Source organism: Anolis sagrei, chromosome 5, assembly GCF_037176765.1.
Source record: "Anolis sagrei isolate rAnoSag1 chromosome 5, rAnoSag1.mat, whole genome shotgun sequence".
Taxonomy (NCBI): domain Eukaryota; kingdom Metazoa; phylum Chordata; class Lepidosauria; order Squamata; family Dactyloidae; genus Anolis; species Anolis sagrei.
Window position 1 is genome coordinate 58,979,975 of NC_090025.1, and position 23,060 is coordinate 59,003,034.

The 23,060-nt window shown below is 38.7% G+C and overlaps 1 protein-coding gene across 2 annotated transcripts in view; it reads right to left on the reverse strand.

Annotated features, from left to right (window-relative positions):
- Window positions 1-2,311: 2,311 nt before the first annotated feature.
- Window positions 2,312-23,060, reverse strand: part of LOC132776736 (kynurenine/alpha-aminoadipate aminotransferase, mitochondrial-like) — a 29,191-nt gene continuing 8,442 nt past the window's right edge. For both annotated transcript variants that reach the window (XM_060778713.2, XM_067468721.1), the window contains exons 4-14: window positions 20,003-20,135; window positions 18,017-18,091; window positions 11,686-11,895; window positions 10,256-10,321; window positions 8,106-8,188; window positions 7,614-7,710; window positions 7,197-7,258; window positions 6,393-6,457; window positions 4,624-4,730; window positions 4,337-4,438; window positions 2,312-2,784 (exon numbers count right to left, since the gene is read on the reverse strand). In XM_060778713.2, coding sequence (XP_060634696.2) covers window positions 2,743-2,784; window positions 4,337-4,438; window positions 4,624-4,730; window positions 6,393-6,457; window positions 7,197-7,258; window positions 7,614-7,710; window positions 8,106-8,188; window positions 10,256-10,321; window positions 11,686-11,895; window positions 18,017-18,091; window positions 20,003-20,135 — 1,042 coding nt within the window. In that variant the 3' untranslated portion in view covers window positions 2,312-2,742. The remainder of the gene's footprint in view (window positions 2,785-4,336; window positions 4,439-4,623; window positions 4,731-6,392; window positions 6,458-7,196; window positions 7,259-7,613; window positions 7,711-8,105; window positions 8,189-10,255; window positions 10,322-11,685; window positions 11,896-18,016; window positions 18,092-20,002; window positions 20,136-23,060) is intronic.

The following is a 23,060-nucleotide window of genomic DNA, read 5'->3' on the forward strand; positions in this document are numbered from 1 at the left end:
CAAGATCATCTTCATGATCTGTCCATAAATGGAGAAAGCGTCCATTTGTAAGGACACAAATAACAGTTTCTTGTGATTTCTGACATACAATTCCAAGAGGACAAACAAGAACATTTCTCGTAGATATTTTGCCAAACATCAAATGAAGAAGGATGCTGGAAACTATCATACATAAGTAGCACAGCAAGTTGTGCTGGTTGAATCACAACCATATATCATCCCTGGAAGTTATATTCTGTAAATGAACAATGTAGTACAAATACACACTGTCACTTCAATTTTTATAACTTATGACTCCCAAAGCTTCAGCCTAAATTCTATCTTGCTGGTCTAAACTAAACAAAGTCACTGATTCAATGGTAGCTTGGTAAGCCTGTACTTATAGAAGTTCCATTGATTTAAGAGGTTTGCTCTAGTTTGGGTTAAAAATTGGGTTCAAGTAATTAATCTCCATGAAGTAAAATGTATTAAAAGTTTGCCAGAGAGGAAGAAAAGCACAATGAGATTATATATAGAGAAAAGCCTAAAATAGATTCATTTCCTCAATCTGCGGTGTTTTTGACAAATAATTTATTTCTTCAGGCCATAAGCCATAGCAACAAGAAAAACCTGCTCATGTACAACATCAGACAATATGGTCTCATAAATCATTTAAACTGTCTGCTAAAAGATCAATAAACAATCAAACCCACCACTAAAAATGAGAAAAAAAACCCACTCCCCCAAATCCTTTTTCATACACACTCTTCCACAAAAAACAAACAAACAAAAAATCCCCAAACACCCCATACTAAACCAAACTTATAAATAACTATAGGTGGAAACTATAGCAGAAATTCATCGTTTTTATTTTATTTTGTATGAACTACAGTAATTGATGCAAGTAACTGTTGCTGATGGCTACTTTTGGAAACCAACGAACAAGATCATCCTCTGTTCCAGACATCTATAACTTAAATTTCTTCAAATATATTGGACTACCACTGCCATCCAATATCTACTGTGCTGTGGAAGCTCTCCTCCATCCTTCTCATGAAATTAAAGTCTTAAGGTGAATGTCCAATTATGCCTCTCTAAGACTACACAATGCATCTGTAGGCACTTTAGAGCAATCAAATTCTTTTTGAAAGGATCATTTATCTAAAATTAATAGTGTCAATTGATTACCACCCTAAAACCATGCTTGCAGAAAACCATAGAGCAGGACAATTTGTCCTGCCAGTTTGAGCTATAAGACAAATGCAGCAATGAAACATGGAAGAATGGATGGATGCTCATGAACATAGGACATGAAGTGAAGGGAAAACAGAGAGTATCTTGCACAAAGTGTATGCTTGCTGGAAGGAAAGTGAGTTGAAATCCAAGACCACTGGAGAAAACCAAGATCATGAAGGCACTTCCGATGACTTTTTAAAAGTTCAGTTGAGATCAAAGTGGCCCTGGAGATATCAATTTATCTATCATGAATTAAAGCAGTGGTTACCAACCTTTTTTTTAACCAGGGACAACTTGACCAGGGGCCACTTTGACCAGGGACCACTCTCCAACATTAGTACCAAAGGGATTACGAATGACTTTTTATGACTTTAGATTTGGTTTGGTTATTTGGGGTGCTGATTCAGAGAATTGCATTGGATAGAACACATCAGCTCTAGTTTCTTACACAGAACATATGCCATTCAATAGTGACCATCTGCTCTCCCACAGAAAACCATATTTAATAATCTAGAGCTGATGTGGTAGCAGTAGTATTTTGTGGATAGTGTCTCCCCTCCCAGCATCCCCATTGTCTTGGCTCTATAAGAGGGTTTCGCGAGACCAATCACTCTCGTTGCTGCATGGTTGCGAGGCAACGGTGTAGTAATGTTGAGGCCTCAGACCATATTTTTGTTGTTGTGGACCACTGGTGGTTCATGGACCACAGGTTGGGAACCACTGAATTAAAGACTAAGGGGTTTTTTTTTTGCATTTTTTCAAAACTTGTAAATTCTTCCTGATTCTCTCTTCCATATTTAGTTGAACAGAATGAAGATGTTTTCTTGAAATGAAGGTTTCAAAATAGTAACTTCTCATTATGATTCTGCTTGCTCAGGTCTTTGATAATGGCATGTGGGCAAAAGTCTTCTGTTTTGTTGTAGTTAATAAACAATTCTTATTAGTTAATACACAATTCAAAACACCAGTTGCTTGAAAAGATCAGATGACAGCACAGCTCATCTTGAAAATAAAAGACTCTACTTTTGGTACTATATAATTATCCTATGAGTTGGGGTGGGGAAGAGAGAGTAGAAAAGGGGCAGATAGCCCAATAGCCAACAAAAGCAACTTTATTCATAGAGATATATTACAGTGCAAGCCTATACATTAGAGGAATTCTGTTTAAAATAGAAGGCACAGAAGATGACAACAAAAATTTAAAAGGCGAATTTTACAAACTAATTTCATTCCTCTTAAAATGGGCAGAAACAAGTACATAATTCTCAATTGCAGTGCTAATAAAGAGATAAGAAGAACGGCAAGAAAGATATTAAACTCAACTGGCAGATGGTGTCTCACCCAGTGAGCAGAAAACTCCCATGGCAACCTAGTAAATCAATGCCTTTCTGCACATATTATTTAACACATTGTTTTGTGCTGTTAACATACGGGCTTGAAAAGAAAAAAAAAAAGGGTAAAGAATGTATGTTATACAGTCTAGTCAACACAGCTGGAAATCCAAGTGATATTGAAAGCACTTTTGTATCATACAGATTCTCTGATGAGTTCAGCCAATCTTTGGAAACCCTGTAATAATAATAACAATAAGAATAATATCATCACATTATTTGCCGATACATCGCACAGTCCTAGACACTTGGGAAGTGTCCGATGTGTGATCCAATACAACAACCAGCAGAGTGACATTGTTTGCTGTGTACTAATCTTGTTGTGTTTCAAATAATAATAATAATACCAGTAATAATAGTAACAACAGCAACATACAGCGACAACAACATAATGGGGGCAGATTGGTGTCGTAGTTACAATTTTGGACTTGGGTGTAGCTACACTGTAGAATGAATGTAGTTTGACACCACTTTAATTGCCATTGCTGAATCATGAGTTTGATGAGGCATCGGCATTCTTTGGCACAGAAGGTCAAAGAACCTGCAAAACTGCAACTCCCAGGATTCCATAGCACTGAGTCATAGCAGCTAAAGTGATGTCAAACTGCATTCATTCTATCGTGTAGAACAGTGATGGCAATTCTTTTAGAAACTGGGTGCCCAAATTGATATATATAAAAATGTCAGCAAGAAACTTTCATAATAATCAAAAGGAAGGTCCTACCATGTCTATACATGATGAAAAATATATATAACAAACAATGAAAGCATAGTATGCCTATCCTGAAGCAGCTCTACAAGTTGCCTGTCCAGTTCTGGGCTCAATTCAAGGTGCTGGTCATCATCTATAAAGTCCTATATGGCTTTGGTCCAGCCTATCTGAAGCACCCCGTCCCCCATTACTTCCCAGGGTATGAACTTAGAACAAGCAAGGAAACTCGAATCAATACACTAGGCTTCACCAGTATGCGTTTACACATAATTAGAGAAGGCTCCTTCTCGGATGCAGCCTCAGCCCTCTGGAATTCCCTCCCTGAAGAACTAAGGGCTGCTCCATCTTTGCTCAGCTTTAGGAAAGGTGACAAGACTTTCTTATTTAGTAAAGCCTTTAATTGAGCCATGGCAGTAGCTGGGAATTTTATGATTGGGATAGAGGAGAGATACATGGGGAGGAGGTTATGGTTTCAACTGAAATGTAGGATTTTATCTATTGTTGTTTTATCTATTTTGTTCTCCTGATTGAAGGATTTTAATGTTTGTATTCTGTCTGTAAGCTGCCTTGGTCCATACTGCAGAAAGGCGGGATAGAAATATTATAAATAAATAAATAAATAAATAAATAAATAAAGTGGGTCTAAGATAATCTCAGAGTGGAATACTACATTTATCTACTCATAAGAATATTCCATTGGTACTATATAATTAAATGGTGGAAACATTATAGTACCATTCATTAACTTTCATTTAAAACCTGTCCGGCTTACAGTAACAAATTTGTCCAAGCAATGCACTCATACACCGCAAATTATTTTTTATATAGATGTAAACTGATCTATGACTAGAAGCAGATTTGAAAGTGGCAACACCAACTTCAATCTGTTTTATATGGCCCAGAAGAAGTCACTGGAAAGCTGAGAGCAAAGGTTTTAAACTGGTTATAGGAGAATAGAGTTAATGATAGAAAGCTTGCCAAAATAATTTCAGGAATGCTAAGCAAAACATACACTCACCTGGTCAATTTGACTTGGAGAAGACAGTGAGAAGGAAGCTCTGACATAAGAGCTGGGATCTGAACTATTAATGTTAAATGCTCTTCCTGGAACCAGCAATACCTGAAACAAACAAACCAAAACAGCCCTTTTCATTTACTTGTCAACCGCTTCTCTCTTTTTTTGTTTGGGGGGGGGGAGGGGGGGGGGAGAAATGATTAAATTATTATTATTATTATTATTATTATTATTATTATTATTATTATCATCCCCTGTTTAATTCTAACACCCAAAACATATTTTCCTACTTGTTTTTCTAAAGCCTTTTTCATGATCAGGTCCTGTGTATCAGAAACTCCCTTGATTTTAATCCACAGAAACATTCCAGCAGCAGGTACATGCCAGTCCGCTAAACCTTAAAAAAGTAAGAAAAACAAACAGCCAGATTAAAAATACAAGCACTTTCATTCCTGGGTTGCTGTGAGTTTTGTGGACTGTATGGCCATGTTCCAGAAGCATTCTCTCTTGACATTTCACCCACATCTATGGCAGGCATCCTCAGAGGTTGTGAGGTCTGTTGGAAACTGGGCAAGTGGAGTTTATATACCTGTGGAATGTCCAGGGTGGGAGAAAGAACTCTTGTCTGTTTCAGGCAAATGTGAATGTTGCAATTGGACACCTTGAATGGATTTGCAGTTTCAAAGTCTGGCTGATTCCTTCCTGTGTAATCAATCCAGATTAAGGTTTCAGAACTGCCTTGAATATACCGGTAAGTAACAATTCAAAATTAGATGGAATTATTTTCCATTTCTCCAGTCTTCTTGTCTATAAGGAAGGAATATCTACAGGATGGGCCTGCATAAAGATGCCCTTATAAGAGGGCCTTCTGACTATGCAATATGACTCCTTTTCTGTAGTATGGTTAGATTTCCTAAAATCCTATATACAAGTACCTAAGACAAATCCCTCTGAAACTGGTTACTAAAACAATTTTAAAACATTGTATATATCTGTTTTATACAATGCTTTCATTAGTTTTGGGTGCTTCACCTTGGGAGTCCTGATAGGCAGACAATAGATAAATAAATACAGGCTGAACATCCTTATATCTGAAATATTCCAAAATCTGATATTGGGTGGCTGAGATAGTGACATTTTTCCTTTCTGATGGTTCAGTGTACATGACCTTCTTTCATACACAAAACGATTAAAGACACCATACAAAATCACATTAGGCTATGTATATAAGGTGTATATGAAACATAAATCAATTGTGAATTATATTTCAGTAAACTGACTTGAGCCTTAGTTCTGGGGAAAAGGGCAAGACATAAATGAAATTGAGTAATTAACTGGTTAACTAATTACCTGCTGTGTCTATCTTCTCATTCATACACACACACATACAATGTACTTCTTTCCTTATGGTGATATATTCAATCTACTCCTTATTGTAATTATTTATATCACAGTATTAAACTAATCCAGGATCCAGGATATCTGCATGCCCATCCCCCTCCAAACACCCCACCTTGTCATGCCCAGCACTTTTAATTTTAATTATTACATTTGGCCCGGCCATTGTTTTTAATTGCGTTATTGGGTGTTGTTAATTGTTATTTCTTTGTTTTTTTTAGTTATTGTGTTGTCGTTGTTGCTGCTGTTTTTATTGTTGTATTTGGACTTGGCCTCTTGTAAGCCACACCGAGTCCTTCAGGAGATGGTAGCGGGGTACAAATAAAGGATTATTATTATTATTATTATTATTATTATTATTAAACAGTGGCACCCAATAAAGCTAACAACACACACACACACACTCAAACGAAAAGGGAAAATATAATTACACCATATTAACAAATACAAAAGATGTAATTAAGAGACATCAATTTAAAAAGCATCCAAGAAGTGAAAGTCTTCAGTAGTTTCTTTGCAAAGGCCTACTTGAATCAAAACACATTTGTTCTTTGGGGGAAAGACAAAGGAATGGGATCCAGGATACCAATTATGGTGGTAGTGGGATGGATCAAAAGACATTAAAGAGCCCCATAATATCCAGGCAGATTCTATCTCCAACCTTTTAGCCACTTGTCTGCTGCCTTAAGCATCACATCCCGCTGTTGTTTGTAGAAATCTACCACGCTGGAAGAAATACAGAATATAATTGCTGAGGGTATCAATAAAATGACTGCAAAACTGGTAATTTAAAAGCACATATTAATCTGGGAAGAGTTACAAAAGGAACAGAAGCCCAATACCAATGCAGAATCGCTACACATAAAATAGCTGTCACATGGACTCTAGCTTTAGCTGTTTACCATGTAGCAAAAAGGATTCCTATGTAAATTGCAACACACAAAATAACACATTTTCTCCTTGTCATTAACTCCTGCTTGTTTGTCTCATAAATTTTGAATTCTCCACTTTCCTCTGCACCACACTTCTGTTGATTCTTCAACCCACAAAAATGTGTTTCCTTCTTGTGGGCATTCCTAAAGCTGAGTTCAAGTTATCAAAATTTTAGTCATGACTTTTTTGTGTGTGTTTGGAGTGACTTGAGAATTGCTAGTTGCTTTTAGTGTGAGAGAATTGGCTGTCTGTAAGGACACTGCTCAGGGGACACCCGGATGTTTTACCATCCTGTGGGAGGCTTCTCTCATGTCACCGCATGAGAACCTGGAGCTGACAGATGAGAGCTCACCCTCCTCCCCGGATCTGAACCACTGACCTTTTGGTCAGCAGTTCTGTCAGCACAAGATTAACCCAATGCACTATCGGGACTGATTCTAATTTCGAACTACAATAATGAGAAGGAATAGTATAAGTATGAATAGAAAATACATTTTCTCTCTCTCTCTTAATCTCAATCTCTCTATCTTACCTGTCTACGTGGCACAGGAAACCTTTTTGTCCCCACTGCTGAAGAAGTTGGGATATCATAATCTATAGAAATAAAACCTATAGTAAATATTCACCTGTCAAATAGCTACTAAAGTAATTAGAAATTCCATGAATATGAAAGTATCTGTATTGTAAGCCAAGTAGTCTTAAGCATGTTAATGTTCTTGGTCTCAGTCTGGATCCATGAGGAGTGTTGAGTAAAAAATTGATTCTAATAGTTCGGGCTATACACTGTTTTTAAATCTTTATAGTACCTGTTCATATCACAAAAAATCTTTCCTCAAATTATGAAAATGATTAACTTTTATGGAACTAAAAGACTGGGCTACACAAGTGGAGCTGGCCCCATAGCTTACATGGCAAACAACGTGTTTTGGAAAACTAGAAGGGCTCTTACCTGAGTAAATGTGCTGGTATGCATTGTAGAAACTTGTATATGTAAAATAACTCTGTCAATGAGAGGTTTGGGTCCAGTTAGAAAGCCAATCCTTAATCTATGAGAAAAAAGTATTGAATACAATGAAAATATTATCTTAAAATTAAAATTCAACATCATCATTTGAATAGATCTGTCTTCTAATATTTACCTTAACTCTGAAATAACAAAAGAAAATGGAGAAAAAAAAGGACGGCACAAATAAGGCAATAATATAAAAGCTAGCTATTTGACAGGTGAATAGCTGAGAGAGAAGCAAGGAATCTACAAAATTGACAAATGTGGACAAAGTAAACTCCTAACACTGGCTACAAATCAACTCTTTTGTGGTTAGATTTGTACATATAGCATTTGAAAATTATGGATTCAGAAGTAAAATCCCCCAAAACTATGTCTCAATATCCCCAATTCTGCACAATAACTAAAAGATCCTAAATGTGAAATTTACTTTACCCTGAAGAGAGGATCTTAGAGAAAGAGTCAGTCCTGATAACTCGACCATCAGTGTCCATTGAAACAAAAGTTGGTGCCCAAGGCTGAAGAAGAAATATAGGTGTTTGTTATTCAAAGTTAATACAGTCATTTCAGTCCATAGAAACAAGAGACTTTTCATATGCTGGGCAAAAGTGAGGTTTGAAATAACTGTTGTACATTCATGGTAATCTTTCAACAATATGGCTCTCTCTCTGTTATCACTTTCTCATCTCCTCTCCAGCACTAGAATGACATCTTCCCTGAAAGATGGCATTTTTCTAAAAGAAAGAGATGCATTCTGTCAGAGGAATGAAGAATGCAGGGAAATAGAAAGAGAACAACATAAGGAAAGTGAGACAAGATGAACTGCAATTCATCAACTTCAGTAGATTTTTGTTTCACCATCATCCCACTCACATACAACTCCAGAATTTGGAAATGTTACTTTTTGGAATAAAACTCTCAAGTCATCCCCCTTACTGGTTGAAAGGTATCTGGTAGTTTAGTTAAAAAAATTAATTCTCTGTCCTACTCACACAGGCATGCTCTTTCATATAGCTGTTCTCTCCTATCCCTGCCAATGTTACTTTGTGATGCAATCCCCTCCTTGGTTAGGCATTCTGCATGTTCAGTACAAAAAAGTAACTTTTGTATGGTCTAACCTATTTGCAGGCATGTTCCATGACATTATTCTGAGAGAGAAGCTTCTACAACTGTCCACCACGCTGCTGGACACTTTAAAACCTTGTAGCACAGACTGGTAAGAACAGCTGAAAGAGAAGCTTCTACATCTTTCCACCATGCTGCTGGACACTTTAAAACCTTTCAGCACAGACCGGTAAGAATAGCTGAGATAGAAGCTTCTACAACTCTCTACCACGTTGCTGGCCACTACAAACTTGCAGCACAGACTGGTAAGAACAGCTGAGAGAGGAGCCTCTGGTGAGGGACCATATTGGGCTGCCTCTAATGTTGGGCCTTTTCCATCATCACTCCCTCTGGCATTGCTGCTGTAGCAATCAAACCAGAAAGGCAGTTTTGGGCCTCCTCCACCATCGCCCCCTTGGCTGCTGTGGTCCACTGCCTGCTTGTTCAACCACCATCGTCATTGTTGCGCTTGGAGGAGATGCTGTGATTTACCATCACTCAGTATATGAACTTTTATTAGCCAGCCACCCCCCCCCCCCCAGATAATGGACATTAAGAGTGAAAATGTCTACTTAGTGGGGAGTGAATGGGACAATTGGTTTAACTTCATGATCAAGAAATAAGAGGTTAAACTAAACAGATAACAAGTGGGATGTTCACAGATTCATTTAGTACAGTGGTTCCTTTTCTGACCAGGGACCACTCTGACCAGGGATCACTTTCACCAGGGACCACTTGACCAGGGACCACTCTCCAACATTAGTACCAAAAGGGTTCCAAATCTGTTCTTGGTCAACTTTAGATTCAGTTTGGTTATTTAGAGTGCTGATTCAGAAAATTGCATTGGACAGACCACATCAGCTCTAGTTTCCAATACAGAACATATGGCCTCCAGTAGTTGCCATCTGCTCGCCTATAGAAAACCATATTTAATGATCAAGAGCTGATGGTCTATCCAATGCAATTTTCTGAATCAGCACCCCAAATAACCTCAGGGACAGGCCTAAAAATGAAGACACCAAAGTGCCCCCTCTTCAAGGCGCCACATGGAACAGCTCTGCTCAGGGGGACGAAGGAGGAGGAGCAGCAGGCAGGCTTGTTGTCATGCCTTTCGTGGATAGTCAGCATCTCTATTCCCAAGATCCCCATTGCCTCAGCACTATAAAAGGGTTTCACAAGACCAGTCACTCTCATTTTTTAGTTCTTGGGAACCACTGGTGGTCCACTGGCCACAGGTTAGGAACCACAGGTTTAATAGGTGTTGGTTTATAATGTGTATAGGTTGTATGTTGTAGATAAATGTGTGTTAGTTATTTTTTATATAATGAAAAATGGTTTTATGGTAGTTTTAACTTAATTTTGTGTTAATGTATTTTATGTTTTTTCTTTGTTTATGTTTGAATAAATGCAAAGTAGTGCAAACATTTGCTTTCTTTTTTAACGTAAAAAGCATACAAGTATCAGTGAACCTAAGAACTCACCTTATTAAATTGAAGAAAATAATATGGATCATCCTCTATTATAAGGAAATCATATTGCCTTGCAAGCTGAAAGAAAAGAAAATACTCACACATATGTATGTATAGCTTTTGTTCAAACTGGAATACTTTGCCCCAAACAATTCACCTTTACAACAATCCCATCTCATACTTTCAGATGTTCCAGGCAGTCAAGATTAATTCCAGGTAGAATTATGGTATCAGGAGTGGAATTATGACACTTCATCCCAATATGTTTTTCATTCATTGATTCATTCATTATATTTATATTTATATTTCCACACAAGAATACAGGAAGCTAACAAACCTAGAAACAAAATACATACAATGAAGTGATTCAATCATGAGAAAAATGGAAAAACTGAACCTAATTTTCTCTTGGAAGGAAACTAATCACAGAAATAAAAGAATGTGCTGCCTTCTATGAAAATCTATCTCCCAAAGTGGTCCAGATATGGAAAAACTCTATATTTTTGGATTCCACTGTTTGAAAGTCTGTTAGAGCTAAGTGTAGTGTTTTGTACAATATTTGATTGTGTTTAATATAACTTTAATGATAGCTTCTAAAATTATGTAAGTTAACATATGGAATTGATTTGTTTTGTGGTAAAAATTGCATTTGGTTAAGAGTTCAAAGGAGAAAATCTTAATTTTACTTGTATTGATGAGGCTACAGACACATTCATCCAAAACCAAACAAAAATAACAAAAACAAATTTCTACCATCAAATTTTGGCTTATAAGAAAACATTTAGAAACACAATTGAACAAATATAATAAACACAACATCACATTTTTGTTAAAAAAAATTCACATATAGCATATTAGCAATGAGATCAAGAAGAAATTTGGTGAAATAGAGTAGTCTTTAGGACAGTGGTTCCTAGCCTGTTTTTTAACCCAGGAGCACTTGATCAGGGACTATTCTGCAACATTAGTACCAAAAGGGTTACAAATCAATTTTTTTGTCAACTTTATATTTGGTTTGGTTATTTGGCATGCAGAAAACTGCATTGGATAGACCACATCAGCTCTAGTTTCTAATACAGAACATATGCCATCAGGTAGTTGCCAACTGCTCGCCCACAGAAAACCATATTTAATAATCTAGAGCTGCGGACCTTATTTTAGGTCTCACAGTCCACCAGTGGGCAGTGGTCCACAGGTTGGGAACCATTACTTTAGGGAATGGATGAAGCCTACTAGAAAGGGTGGCAAACCTGGGCAGATCCTGTGAACTACACTATACACCTCTGAAAGTACCAAGATACTTTGGTTTCTTTTCTTAAGAGTCCTTATAATCTATAGCTCCTTTCTTAATGATAAGTGCTTTGCTGGAGTGTTCTAGGCAATAACCTGATCTGAAGTTATTTTTACTTTTTGGCTGTCACATGGGATTCTAATGGACATACCTCATAAATTTCTTCCTTGCGATCTGTAGTTAATGAAGCTCCGGTAGGATTTCCGCCATTAGGAATTGTGTACAGAAATTTGGGGAGGTTGTTGTTGAGTTTTTTGGCATCGTCTGGATTCCACCTGGAAAGAATGTCTTTCAGGGCTTTTGGAATAATACCATGTTGGTCACTGGGGACATTGATGATGTTACAGCCCAATGGCCTCAGCTGTTTCAATAAGAATAAGGCAACAGGAGAAATGAACACTTAAATGAACCCATTTTATATTTCATATTTTTTTCTATATGTAGTTCCTATTGTGTCTTAGTGATGCCAAGTTTCCCTTATATCAGAATACATTAAAAAATCTTCATACATCTGACTTTAAGACAGTGAAATTTCACTGAAAGATGAGATAGAAAAGCGGATCACCTCTTTCTCTCTCCTTACTCCAAAGAGATCCAACCCTATATTATAAAATTCCTGAATTTCTAGCAGTCACCTTATTCCACACCACATCCTGCAATGTTCTGGAAATTGCACTAAAACTATAGACTGCTTAAAATTGTCCAATATTTTGAAAGTTAGTTTTTTGGGAGTTTTTGAGAGGTATAATTAATTTTTGGGGTCTATCTCATGGGCCATGCTGCTTGGGCATTTCTGGGAGTCGTAATCCAAAAAAAGAAACGATTTTAGATTTATTTCCAAGAGAAAACTGAACTGTTCGTGCCCTCAAATCTTTAATTACTAAGCCACTCAACTTATATAATGCTCCATGAAATCCAAATCAGCACATCGTATTGTAACAGTCACCCTTGCTGTGACAATTGTAAAGTGCCTTGTAGGAGCTAACTCATGTCCTCCAGATGTTGTTGAGCTACAACTTTCGGCATCTTATACTGCCTGCGGCTGCTGGAATATCCAATCCGGCAAAGTCCTCTAGAGTGCTTGATTATTCCTCCTAAAATACTTTTAAAAATTGGAATCATAATATGATTGCAGTTGATTGTGGCTTACCAATTATGCTAATTTTTACAAGTTTAGATCCAAGTCCAGCACAACCAGAGAATTGCCTGGGGTACCTAAAAATGCTTAAAGAGGCCATATTTGGGTATTGTCCTTGCAACTATGAAGCCCATACCGTATAACAAAACATCTAATGTTCTTCTGGTTACATGCCTCTTGTGGACCTGTCTAGATCCTCCAATGTGATTCTATGATACACTTCTGGCTGCAGTATAGTCAAGTATAGTAAAAATATACAGTGTGCTATTATCCATGGTATTAAGTATCCATAGGGAGCGATGTGTGTCTTGGAACCTAACCTCCATGAATATGGGGATAATACTTTAGTTCTGTGGTATGAATAGACCTCAAGTGACATCACTGAGAGTTGCATAAACATTTCTCAGGTAGAAAGGGGTTGTAAGTGGAAAAAAATTAAGAAGCCCCGCTCTAGACTGCTTCTGACATTTGATTCTTTAAGTGTACACCTACATTTTGAAGGTACAGCAAAAATATAATATATGAATAGTAAACTTCTCCTCTTTGGGGAGATAATGCAGGGTATTATTAATAATTATAGGGGCTGTGGTGGTGCAGCAGGTTAAATCGCTAAGCTGCAGAACTCGCTGACTGAAAGGCTGGCGGTTCAAATCTGTGGGATGGGGTGAGCTCCTGTTGTTGGCCCCAGCTTCTGCCAACCTAGCAGTTCAAAAACATGCAAATGTAAGTAGCTCAATGGGTATTGCTTTGGCAGGAAGGTAACAGCACTCCATGCAGTCATGCTGGCCACATGACCTAGGAGGCATCTATGGACAACGCCGAATCTTTGGCTTAGAAGCTGAGATGAGCACCATCCCCCAGAGTCAGACTCGACTAGACTTAATGTCAAGGAGAAACCTTTACCATTATTATTATTATTAATAATATTATTATTATTATTATTATTATTTTATCAGGGAATCAGGGTTGTATTCAGCTTCCCACTGCAACTTCTAATTTGTTCTCCTGAAAACTGCAGAATACCCCACAGTCTTTGAGGGTTCAAAAATCCAAACAATGGCAGTGATATAGGACATCATGCTCTTACCATGGGTCTTAGGAGCCCCTAATGGTGCAATGGGTTAAACCCTTGTGTTGGCAGGACTGAAGACTGACAGGTCAGAGGTTTGAATCTGGGGAGAGCACAGATTAGCTCCCTCTGTCAGCTCCAGCTCCCCATGCGGAGACATGAGAGAAGCCTCCCACAAGGATGGTAAGACATTAAAACATCCGGGCATCCCCAGGGCAATATCCTTGCAGATGGCCAATTCTCTCACAATAGAAGTGACTTGCTGTTTCTTAAGTCACTCCTGACATGGAAAAAAACCCAAACCATCCATGACCACTGAGAATTGGCCAGGAAAAGAACTGTAACCTTCCTTGGGTTAGCATGGATACAATAGATTACAAATTGTGTGCAGATCTAAAACTGCATTCACACAAATGTGTTTAAAGTTTCTTTTCTTGGAGCATGTAAAGGAGTGGCTGGAGCTGCCTGACAGGTTCATTAAATGACAGAATCAGCCTTCCTGCTTATCTGTCATTTAATGAACCTGTCAGGCCGCTTGCCTCAACAGAAGGTTGCTCCAACCACAAAACTTTCAGATACTTGGACGGAAATTTCAGTGATGTTAATGGAATAGGGGGAAAAAACCCAGAAAGGTGTGAGCTCTCGGTAATAATAGCTGAGGTGTAAAATAAAGAGGCTGCCATTTCTCTTTCTGTACTAAGTAGTGCATCATTTATTAGGCTATAAATGAAATGCAGCCACATTTAAGTTTTATATGGTCTCCCCCCCAATCCTAACCCAAAAGGATAATGAAAAAACATTGCCAATAATATACACTAAGTCATATAATAAATCATTTGGACACCCACAGCGATTTGTACAGGCAGGAAATGCTGAACAATTATATGTAATATTGACAGAAATAGGATTTATTCTACCATTTATTCCAGCATTTTTCTGACTCGGTGCATTAGTATATTTCATCTAAATGGATGAGGGGCATACATAACGTACAACAAACTCATAGACCTGCTTTCTGTTCATGCAAGTGAAAAATAGTTTGAATTTGTCTTACCTTTTCGTGGCTAATTTAGAACCACTGCTTTTATTGACTGTTAATATCTTTCAGTCCCTTCAAGAAAGGGAAGGTGAGCATTTTCTCCTTGGAAGTGGTGGCAGCAGTATTAGGCCTCTGCTGAGAAGCTCAGTATGTTTAAGTTAATAATACTGAATTTACTAGAATCTATAGTATAACATTTGGTGAATCGGAGAGGATGAGGCCTTTTCTAGTCCAAGAAGGGAAGGGAGTGGAATCTCAGAGAAGTCTGGAAATGTGTGAATTTCTTCCACATTCATTAGTCTATACTATCATTGTCTATACTGGCAACATTCCCTGGACTCATCCTGAATGTGTTGGAAATAGCAACCTTCTACAAACATCCTATATTAGTTATTTGTTATGTATATAATTGAGATTGCTTACTACATTGTATATACATATAGATATGCACCCCCCCCCCTTAACTCTATGTTCTTAGAGGTTGTGGGTGGGACTACAAACCATGTGACTCAGATCTTAGACTGTCCAGAGTGAGACTCCATTTTATAATGTGTTTGAATCAGAAGTCAGTTGGAGTCAAGTTAAGTCAGTTGAGGTTTGAGTCAATTTGAGTACAGAAGTCAGTTTGAGTTAGAAGTCAGTTGAGTAAGTTGATGTCAATCAGAGCGGGAGTATAGTTAGTATACTGCAGTGAGATGTTCAGTTAGAGAATGAGTCTGTTTGCAGCAGAAGTATAGTGCATTAATTTATGAGTTTATTTGTATCAGAAGTATAGTACAGTATAGTACAATTTTAAGTATAATTCAGTTAACATGAAACCAATAAGCAATGTACCTGTATGTTAAATACATCACGTTATTTATGGGTGTCCAATTAGGCAAGCCCCCACCCTGGCAGTCTTCAGGTAGAGCTTGAAAACTTGGTGGTTCCAGTGTGCCTTCAATGAATGAATGAACAGTAATCCATGACCTGACCAAACCTGGCACAAAATGCCCTCGGAAGCACTTTATCTTACCTGCTAGTGCAATTAAACCCTACTTTTGTCCCTTATATCCCCTGTCTAGATACATTACATTGCTCTCTCACCCAATGTTTTTAAGCTTTTAATCTTTGCAACTGGCCCTGCCCACTGTGATCATTTTTTCCCATTTTTTCCTTTGTGTTCAATTACTCTGTTTTTATATTGTTTGATGTGCTATTTATATTGTTTCTTGTATTTATTTTATTTCTTTATATTTTACTGCTGTATATCTGCATTGCACTATTATTCGGCTTGGCCTCATGTAAGCTGCCCCGGGATATAAATAAAGTTGATTATTATTATTATTATTATTATTATTATTAACTTTTAATGATGACTACTCATTTTTGGTTTCTTGAGAGCATGATTTGAAAGCAATGGAAGTTTAGAATTTTTTTTGGGCAACTGACACAACACTTCTGAAGTTCTGTGATATATTTTATGCATTGGCATATCTTTGTTCCTGGCAGTTCAAAGAGATATCTAGGTATATCAGTCTAAGCTTAAATTGAGAAGCTTAAATTGCTTTGCAGGAATACTAGTGGATATTTACCACTAAGGAGTTTTAAACTCTTCTCAGGAAGACCATACTTTACAAAACATTAGGAGCTCTAACAAGGTCATGCCTTTCCAAAAGGTTATGATTATTCTAAATAGTGTGAATACCAACTAATCTCCAAAAGGGTCATGTTTCCAAAAGCATGTGGAGAGTCCTGGCTTTCCCAATAGAATGGAATGAAAAGAATTAAATCACCCTTCCTACATGTAGTAGTTTCAGCAACAAATTGGCCCCCAGATTCTGTTATTATTAAAAGGAAACAAAAAAGATGACATTCACTCAGCTGTAATAGACATTTAGTGTCAGGTCTCCTTTGGCTCATGGTGTACTGGTTCAAAAGTTAGCTGAGCATCATTTCTTTGATCCTGATACCTGGGAAAATTGCAGTATCACCCATTCCAGGAGTGAGTCCAAAATGTTCCCATGTGAAATGTGGTTCTATGATTTTGGACACAGAAAATTGGTAAAAACAGCAATATACTCAGCAAAACTCAATAGTCTAAGGGTGCATCTACACTGTAGAATTTAACTGCCATTGCTAATGCTTTGAAACTCTTTTAAAATAAGCAATATGCAACAATATATCATAGATACGAATATTTAGAAAGGCTGGACATCTTGTATTGTAAAGAAATGACTTCCGTGGGGGCCTATGCTGAAAGCCTAGACTGACATTTATAACTGCATTCTAACTTATTAACTTCAACTGTTCTGCATTCAGTGAACATTTGAGTTCATACAATTATTATTATTATATTATTATAACTTTATTTGTACCCCGCTAGCATCTCCCAAGGGATTCGATGCGGCTTACAACAGGCCGGAGCCCAACACAATACAACAATACAATACATAGCAAATAAAACAGTTAAGCAGAAACAATAAAAACAATAGCAATACAACAAGACATTATTAAAAACTGAGCCGGCCGGAGTGGGGGTACAGGATTAAAAAGTGCTGATGTGTCGGAGGGATATGGGATCAAAATATAAGTAGTGTGCAGTGAGCGGTGATCTTGGTTCTACTAAAGTGCTTCTGGGATTTGGTAGTGGGGTTCCTAATCTGAAAAGGCACGTTGGAACAGCCAGGTTTTCAGATTCTTTCTGAAGACCGCCAAAGTAGGGGCTTGTCTGAGATCTTTCGGGAGGGCATTCCAGAGGCGGGGGGCCACCACAGAGAAGGCCCTGTCTCACGTCCCCACCAAACGCGCCTGTGACGCGGGCGGGATCACGAGCAGGGCCTCTCCTGATGACCAAAGTGAGCGTGTGGGTTCGTAGACAGCGATGCGGTCTCGCAGGTAGGGTGGTCCCAAACCGTTCAGGGCTTTGTAGGTAAGCACCTGCACCTTAAATTGGGCTCGGAAAATAAACGGCAGCCAGTGGAGCTCCTTAAACAGGAGGGTTGACCTCTCTCTGTAATGGGCCCCAGTTAACATCCTGGCTGCTGCCCGTTGGACCAATTGGAATTTCCGAGCCGTTTTCAAGGGCAGCCCCACGTAGAGCGCATTGCAGTAATCCAGTCTAGAGGTGACTAAGGCATGGACCACCCCGGCCAGATCAGCCTTAGCGAGGTACGGGCGCAGCTGGCGCAATGTAGGCAGAGCTCAGAAATGTCCCAGATGGATTACAGTTCCCAGAATCCCTGGGAAATACTCACAGCTGCTAGTGTCCCAGGATAGGTGGGTGCATCTAAAAGGACGTTGTCTCCAGGATTAATAAGCATTTCAAACACCTAAACATGGAAACAGTATTTCAGAAATCTCTAGCATATCAATAACATTCCTTTCCACTTCTGTCAAAAGGTGTCAGCAGGTTAAGCCCTGCCACAGATTAAAAAGTATGGAGATGGAAATACTACCATTGAGTGAATTACTAGGCATGCTAAATGCAAACCATTAAAAAAGACATAAAACATATTTCACCTTCTCAATACTGTTACAATATTGCAGCAAAAAAAAGTTAGTGAAAAGAAGAGATGTTTAGCATAATATATGACAAATTTAAGCTCCTAAAACTGTGAACTCACAGTACATAAAATCCCACTCAACTGTTTCATTGCAGTCCGTGTTTGTGTTTCTCAGAAAGTAAGTAGCTGTGAATTGGACTGAAAAGCCATTAAGTGGCTCTTTACTTACAGGGGAATTTTTAAATGTGTTTTTCATGGGAAACTTTATCTAATTCACAGATCATGGCCTATAATAGTACATATACATTACATTCACCCCCCCCCCACCCTCACCAAAAATAATGTTTTTCCTCCTTTTTCAGGATTTCCTACATAGATTTAAAATGTTTTTTAAAAACTAGGAGACTTTTGCTATTCTACTGGAAATGAAGCATGATCTTCCAGTAGATCCCAGTCTAACTACTGCCGACTGCTGCTTTACATCTACCATATGGAGTATAAAGATATTTAAGATCAGCTTATTAGGAAAGGGACCCCCTGGAGGTGCAGCAAGTTAAACCGCTGAGCTACTGAACTTGCTGACCGAAAGGTTGGCGGTTTGAATCCAGGGAGCGGGATGATCTACTCATATGCAAATGTGAGTAGATCAATAGGCACTTTTTCTGCCGGAAGATAAGGTGCTACATGCAGTCATGCTGGACACATGACCTTGGAGTTGTCTACGGACAACACCGGCTCTTTGGCTTAAAAATAGAGATGAGCACTACCACCCAGAGTTGGACACGATTAGACTTAATGTCAGGGGAAACCTTTACCTTATCTGACTGGGAAATGTAAGCGATGCAGGGGGACTTGAAGGAAACGGGACCAGAATGGGATTGGATATGACCATAGAACTGAGGATGAGGAAGTCCTTTTCTTCTCAAATTGCAAACACATCAACCAAAACTCTACAGCATATGACTTACAAATTTCAAAAAGCCTTCTTCCCTGCTGTGACATTATGAAAGTTTTTGCATATTTTTGATATTCTGCATTTTAGGACTTTCTTGTTAAAAAATTCATTTACACACACAAATATTTTCTTTTTGTACATAATCTACTTTTTGGACAAATCTTGGGATGGGGGACAAGTCCTGAATGAAATAATCTCATTGCATACATGTTCTTCCTAACATTTTGTTTACCAGTCTTTTGCAACAATCATTTATTCATTTATTTTATATCCTGCCATTCTCTCAGAATAATAATAATAATAATAATAATAATACAATTTCATTTCTGGAGGAGATGCTCAACTCTGGCCATGGGGAGGTGCTGCTGTTCTATTTATCCATGCTGAGGAGCCTGTTGTCTGTTGACATCTCCAATCATATTTTGCCAGCATGTCTGCATGGGGCGCCCTTTTTAATTTCTCACCGAGGTGGTATCTATTGATCTAGTTGCATTGCATGCTTTCAAACTGCCAGGTTGGCAGAAGCTAGAGCTAACAGCGGGAGCTCACCCCGACTCGTGGCTTCAAACTGCTAACCGTCCGGTCAGCAGATTCTCTCCAGCTAGCGATTTAACCCGCTGCAGTACCATGGCCCCATAGGATAGGATTTAAGTTGGCTTATAGGCATCTTTGCAATGCAAGATTATAATGTACCACACTATTGAAAGGAAGCATCTTTCAAGTGAAGGAAGAAATTGTTATTTATTCAAACCCGCAATATGTACTATCTTATTTTATCTTACTTTGCACAACCCTTCTTGGCTTCCAGTGGTGACACACAACTCCATTTGTCCTTCTTCGGGTTTATAATCAACTGTCGGAGGCTTATGTAGACTCTTCTGTAAATCCTTCAACCAAGACAGCAGCTCTGGAATGCTGGACATAAATTCATAGTGCAATTAATTTACTCATGATTTGTGTTGGTACTAATTATAACTAACCAAAAAGAAGTATTGGGTGTTAACTTTCAAGATTCTCATCCATTAGCTTTTTATTAGAATTTTGTTTATTGGCTTACAAAGAATTGGACCTCAAATAGAGTGTGTGGATAGGGTAGTAAATCAGCATCAGAGCATTGGATGTTGTATTATTTAATATCAAAGCTACATACTGAATTTCAATCTGCATCAAAAAGACAGGCTTCATGGCCTCTATTTTGGTCAAACACAAAAATATCCTGGGTACCTCATCACTCTGCCTAACAATAAATTCAAATACAGCATATTCGTGTCTTGAAGTGTATATCTTGATAGAAAAACTGAATACCCCTTGAAAAAGAAAGAATTCTGCAAATTAGGGGAAATATGGATAAAGAAGTACAGTGATAAAGAAGTACTTTGTGGTTCGCTTTTTGCGAATTCGCTGTTTCACGGTTTTTCAATGCAAAGGCTTGGTGTCAAAGTCACCACACCCAACCCAGATGAGAGAAAAGCGTCCTCTCATCTGTCCTGAGGGGAAGGGTGTTGGAGTTCAGCCTGTGATTGTGTTTCAGGATCAGGGCGCTTTGGATTTGGGAAATGGTGCCAATGAGTTTCAAGATGGCAATGGTTTTGTCAATGATAGTGATGCAGAGAAAGACCAGGAGACCCCTATGCAAAGTGTACTTTCCCATGAGAATGTCCCTGAAGGGTGTGGGGATGATAGTGTACTCCCTGAATTGTTACCAGAGAGTTCCCAGGATTTGGGGCTTGAAAACAACTGGGCAACTGGCTCAGCTGCGAGACTTAATGAGCAAATAGATAGGCGAGATTAAAATAGTCAAAACAGACAGGCCGAATAGTGCCTTCGGTGTTCTGCCATGCTCTGACAGAAAACAATAAGGGGATCTCAAGTAAAGCGAAACCAATTCCTGAGTGTATGGAATATCTTAACGAGGGGATAAAAGTTCCAAATATGGGAAACATAGTCAGATAAAGCATTGTTGGATTCAAGTGTAGTTCTTGCCCTTTGTTTCATGGAAGCTTTGCTTGGAAGATTCTTGTCCAAGTACTTCTTGTTCATGGTTTGGACTCTTGGAATGTATGAATGTCTACTCATGCCTTGGATTAATGTTTCCTATTTTCCTGAATCATACTAGAGAAGTGTGGACTTTGTTTTTATGGACTTTTCTGAACTTTACCCTGGACTATTTTTGCTCCTGCTTATCTTCTTACCTAGTTAGATTTACCTATTTCTTTAAAGGGCTTTTTACTTGCTGCTTTTTAATTATCTTCAATAAAAGGATTGTTTTCCAATCAATGTTGTGGTGTTTACAGTCAGAGGGCTTTTCCTGTCCTGGAGTACAACAAAGGGAGGGAGAAAATGAGGCCTGGCCAGGAGGTAGGCGGCACCGCCGGTGTTCCTGGCCGCCTTCAAACAGCTTCAGCAGCTTCTGAGGGTTCGTTGGTATCTCCGTCGACCCTGCCCCCTCCTCCTGCAGCCGATTCAAACTGGACCGAGACAAGCACCATCCCGGGGGGGGGGGGGGGGAGTCAAAATACCAAAAAAATTTGGGGGCACAAATAGAAAAAAATCAGAAAGATAATGTATAAATACTAAAACAAATATAGTGTCCCTACTTAGAAAATTTTCACTTTTTGCAGGTGGTCCTGGAACGCAACATCTGCTGTAAGTGAGGGAACACTGTATATATAATGGAAATGAAATATGAAACAACCCCTCCAAAATGTAAAAAAGGGACTCTGTATGCATCTATGTGAAAAAACAGGGAGAGCAAATGAGGTTAAAACAAAAGGACAGCTATGGGAACGGGTCAGTCAAGGTTTCCCTTCACTATTTGCATTCCTCAATAGTTAAGGATTAACTAATTGTGCTGAGTTGTAGAGTATGAAGCAGAAAGAGATAGGAGGCAAAGGACAGGAAGGAGAGAAGAGCTAAAGGAGAGACATGAGGCAGCAGGACATAGAACCATAATGAAACACTATTTCTCCAAATCCACTTCATTCCATTTTGAAACTATGGCCCCTCCTAATCTAATTTATCTTGGTTTTGGTTTAGTTTCACTATTAAAAGGGGTAAACATTAGCCTTATCAGTATATGATTAAAACATGGCACATACTGTGGACAGTTTCTCATTTCCAGAAATGGAGGCAAAATCACAGGCCGTTTGTAAACAGCAACAGGGAGTGTATCTGATGATACAGGTTGAGGATCCCTTAACCACAATGTTTGAGACCAGAAGTGTTTTGGATTTTGAAATACTTCAAATATATATAATGAGAAATCGTGGAGATGGGACCCAAGTCTAAATAGAAAATTCATTCATGTTGCATATATACTTATGCCCATAGCCTGGAAGTACATTTTATTGAAGAGAGATGTTGGCAAGCTGGAATGTGTCTAGAGGAGGGTGACTAAAATGATCGAGGGTCTGGAGAACAAGCACTATGAGGAGCGGCTTAAAGAGCTGGGCATGTTTAGTTTTAAGAAGAGAAGGCTGAGAGGAGACATGATAGTAAGGGTAAAGGTTGTCCCCTGACATTAAGTCCAGTCATGTCTGGCTCTGGGGTGTGGTGCTCATCTCCATTTCTAAGCCAAAGAGCCGGCGTTGACCATAGCCACCTCCAAGGTCATGTGGCCGGCATGACTGCATGGAGTGCCGTTACCTTCCCGCCGGAGTGGTACCTATTGATCTACTCACATTTGCATGTTTTCGAACTGCTAGGTTGGCAGAAGCTAGGCCTGACAGCGGGAGCTCACCCCGCTCCCCGGATTCAAACCGGTGACCTTCCAATCAGCAAGTTCAGCAGCTCAGCGGTTTAACCCACTGCACCTCCGGGGGGCGGCGGCGTTGTCCGTAG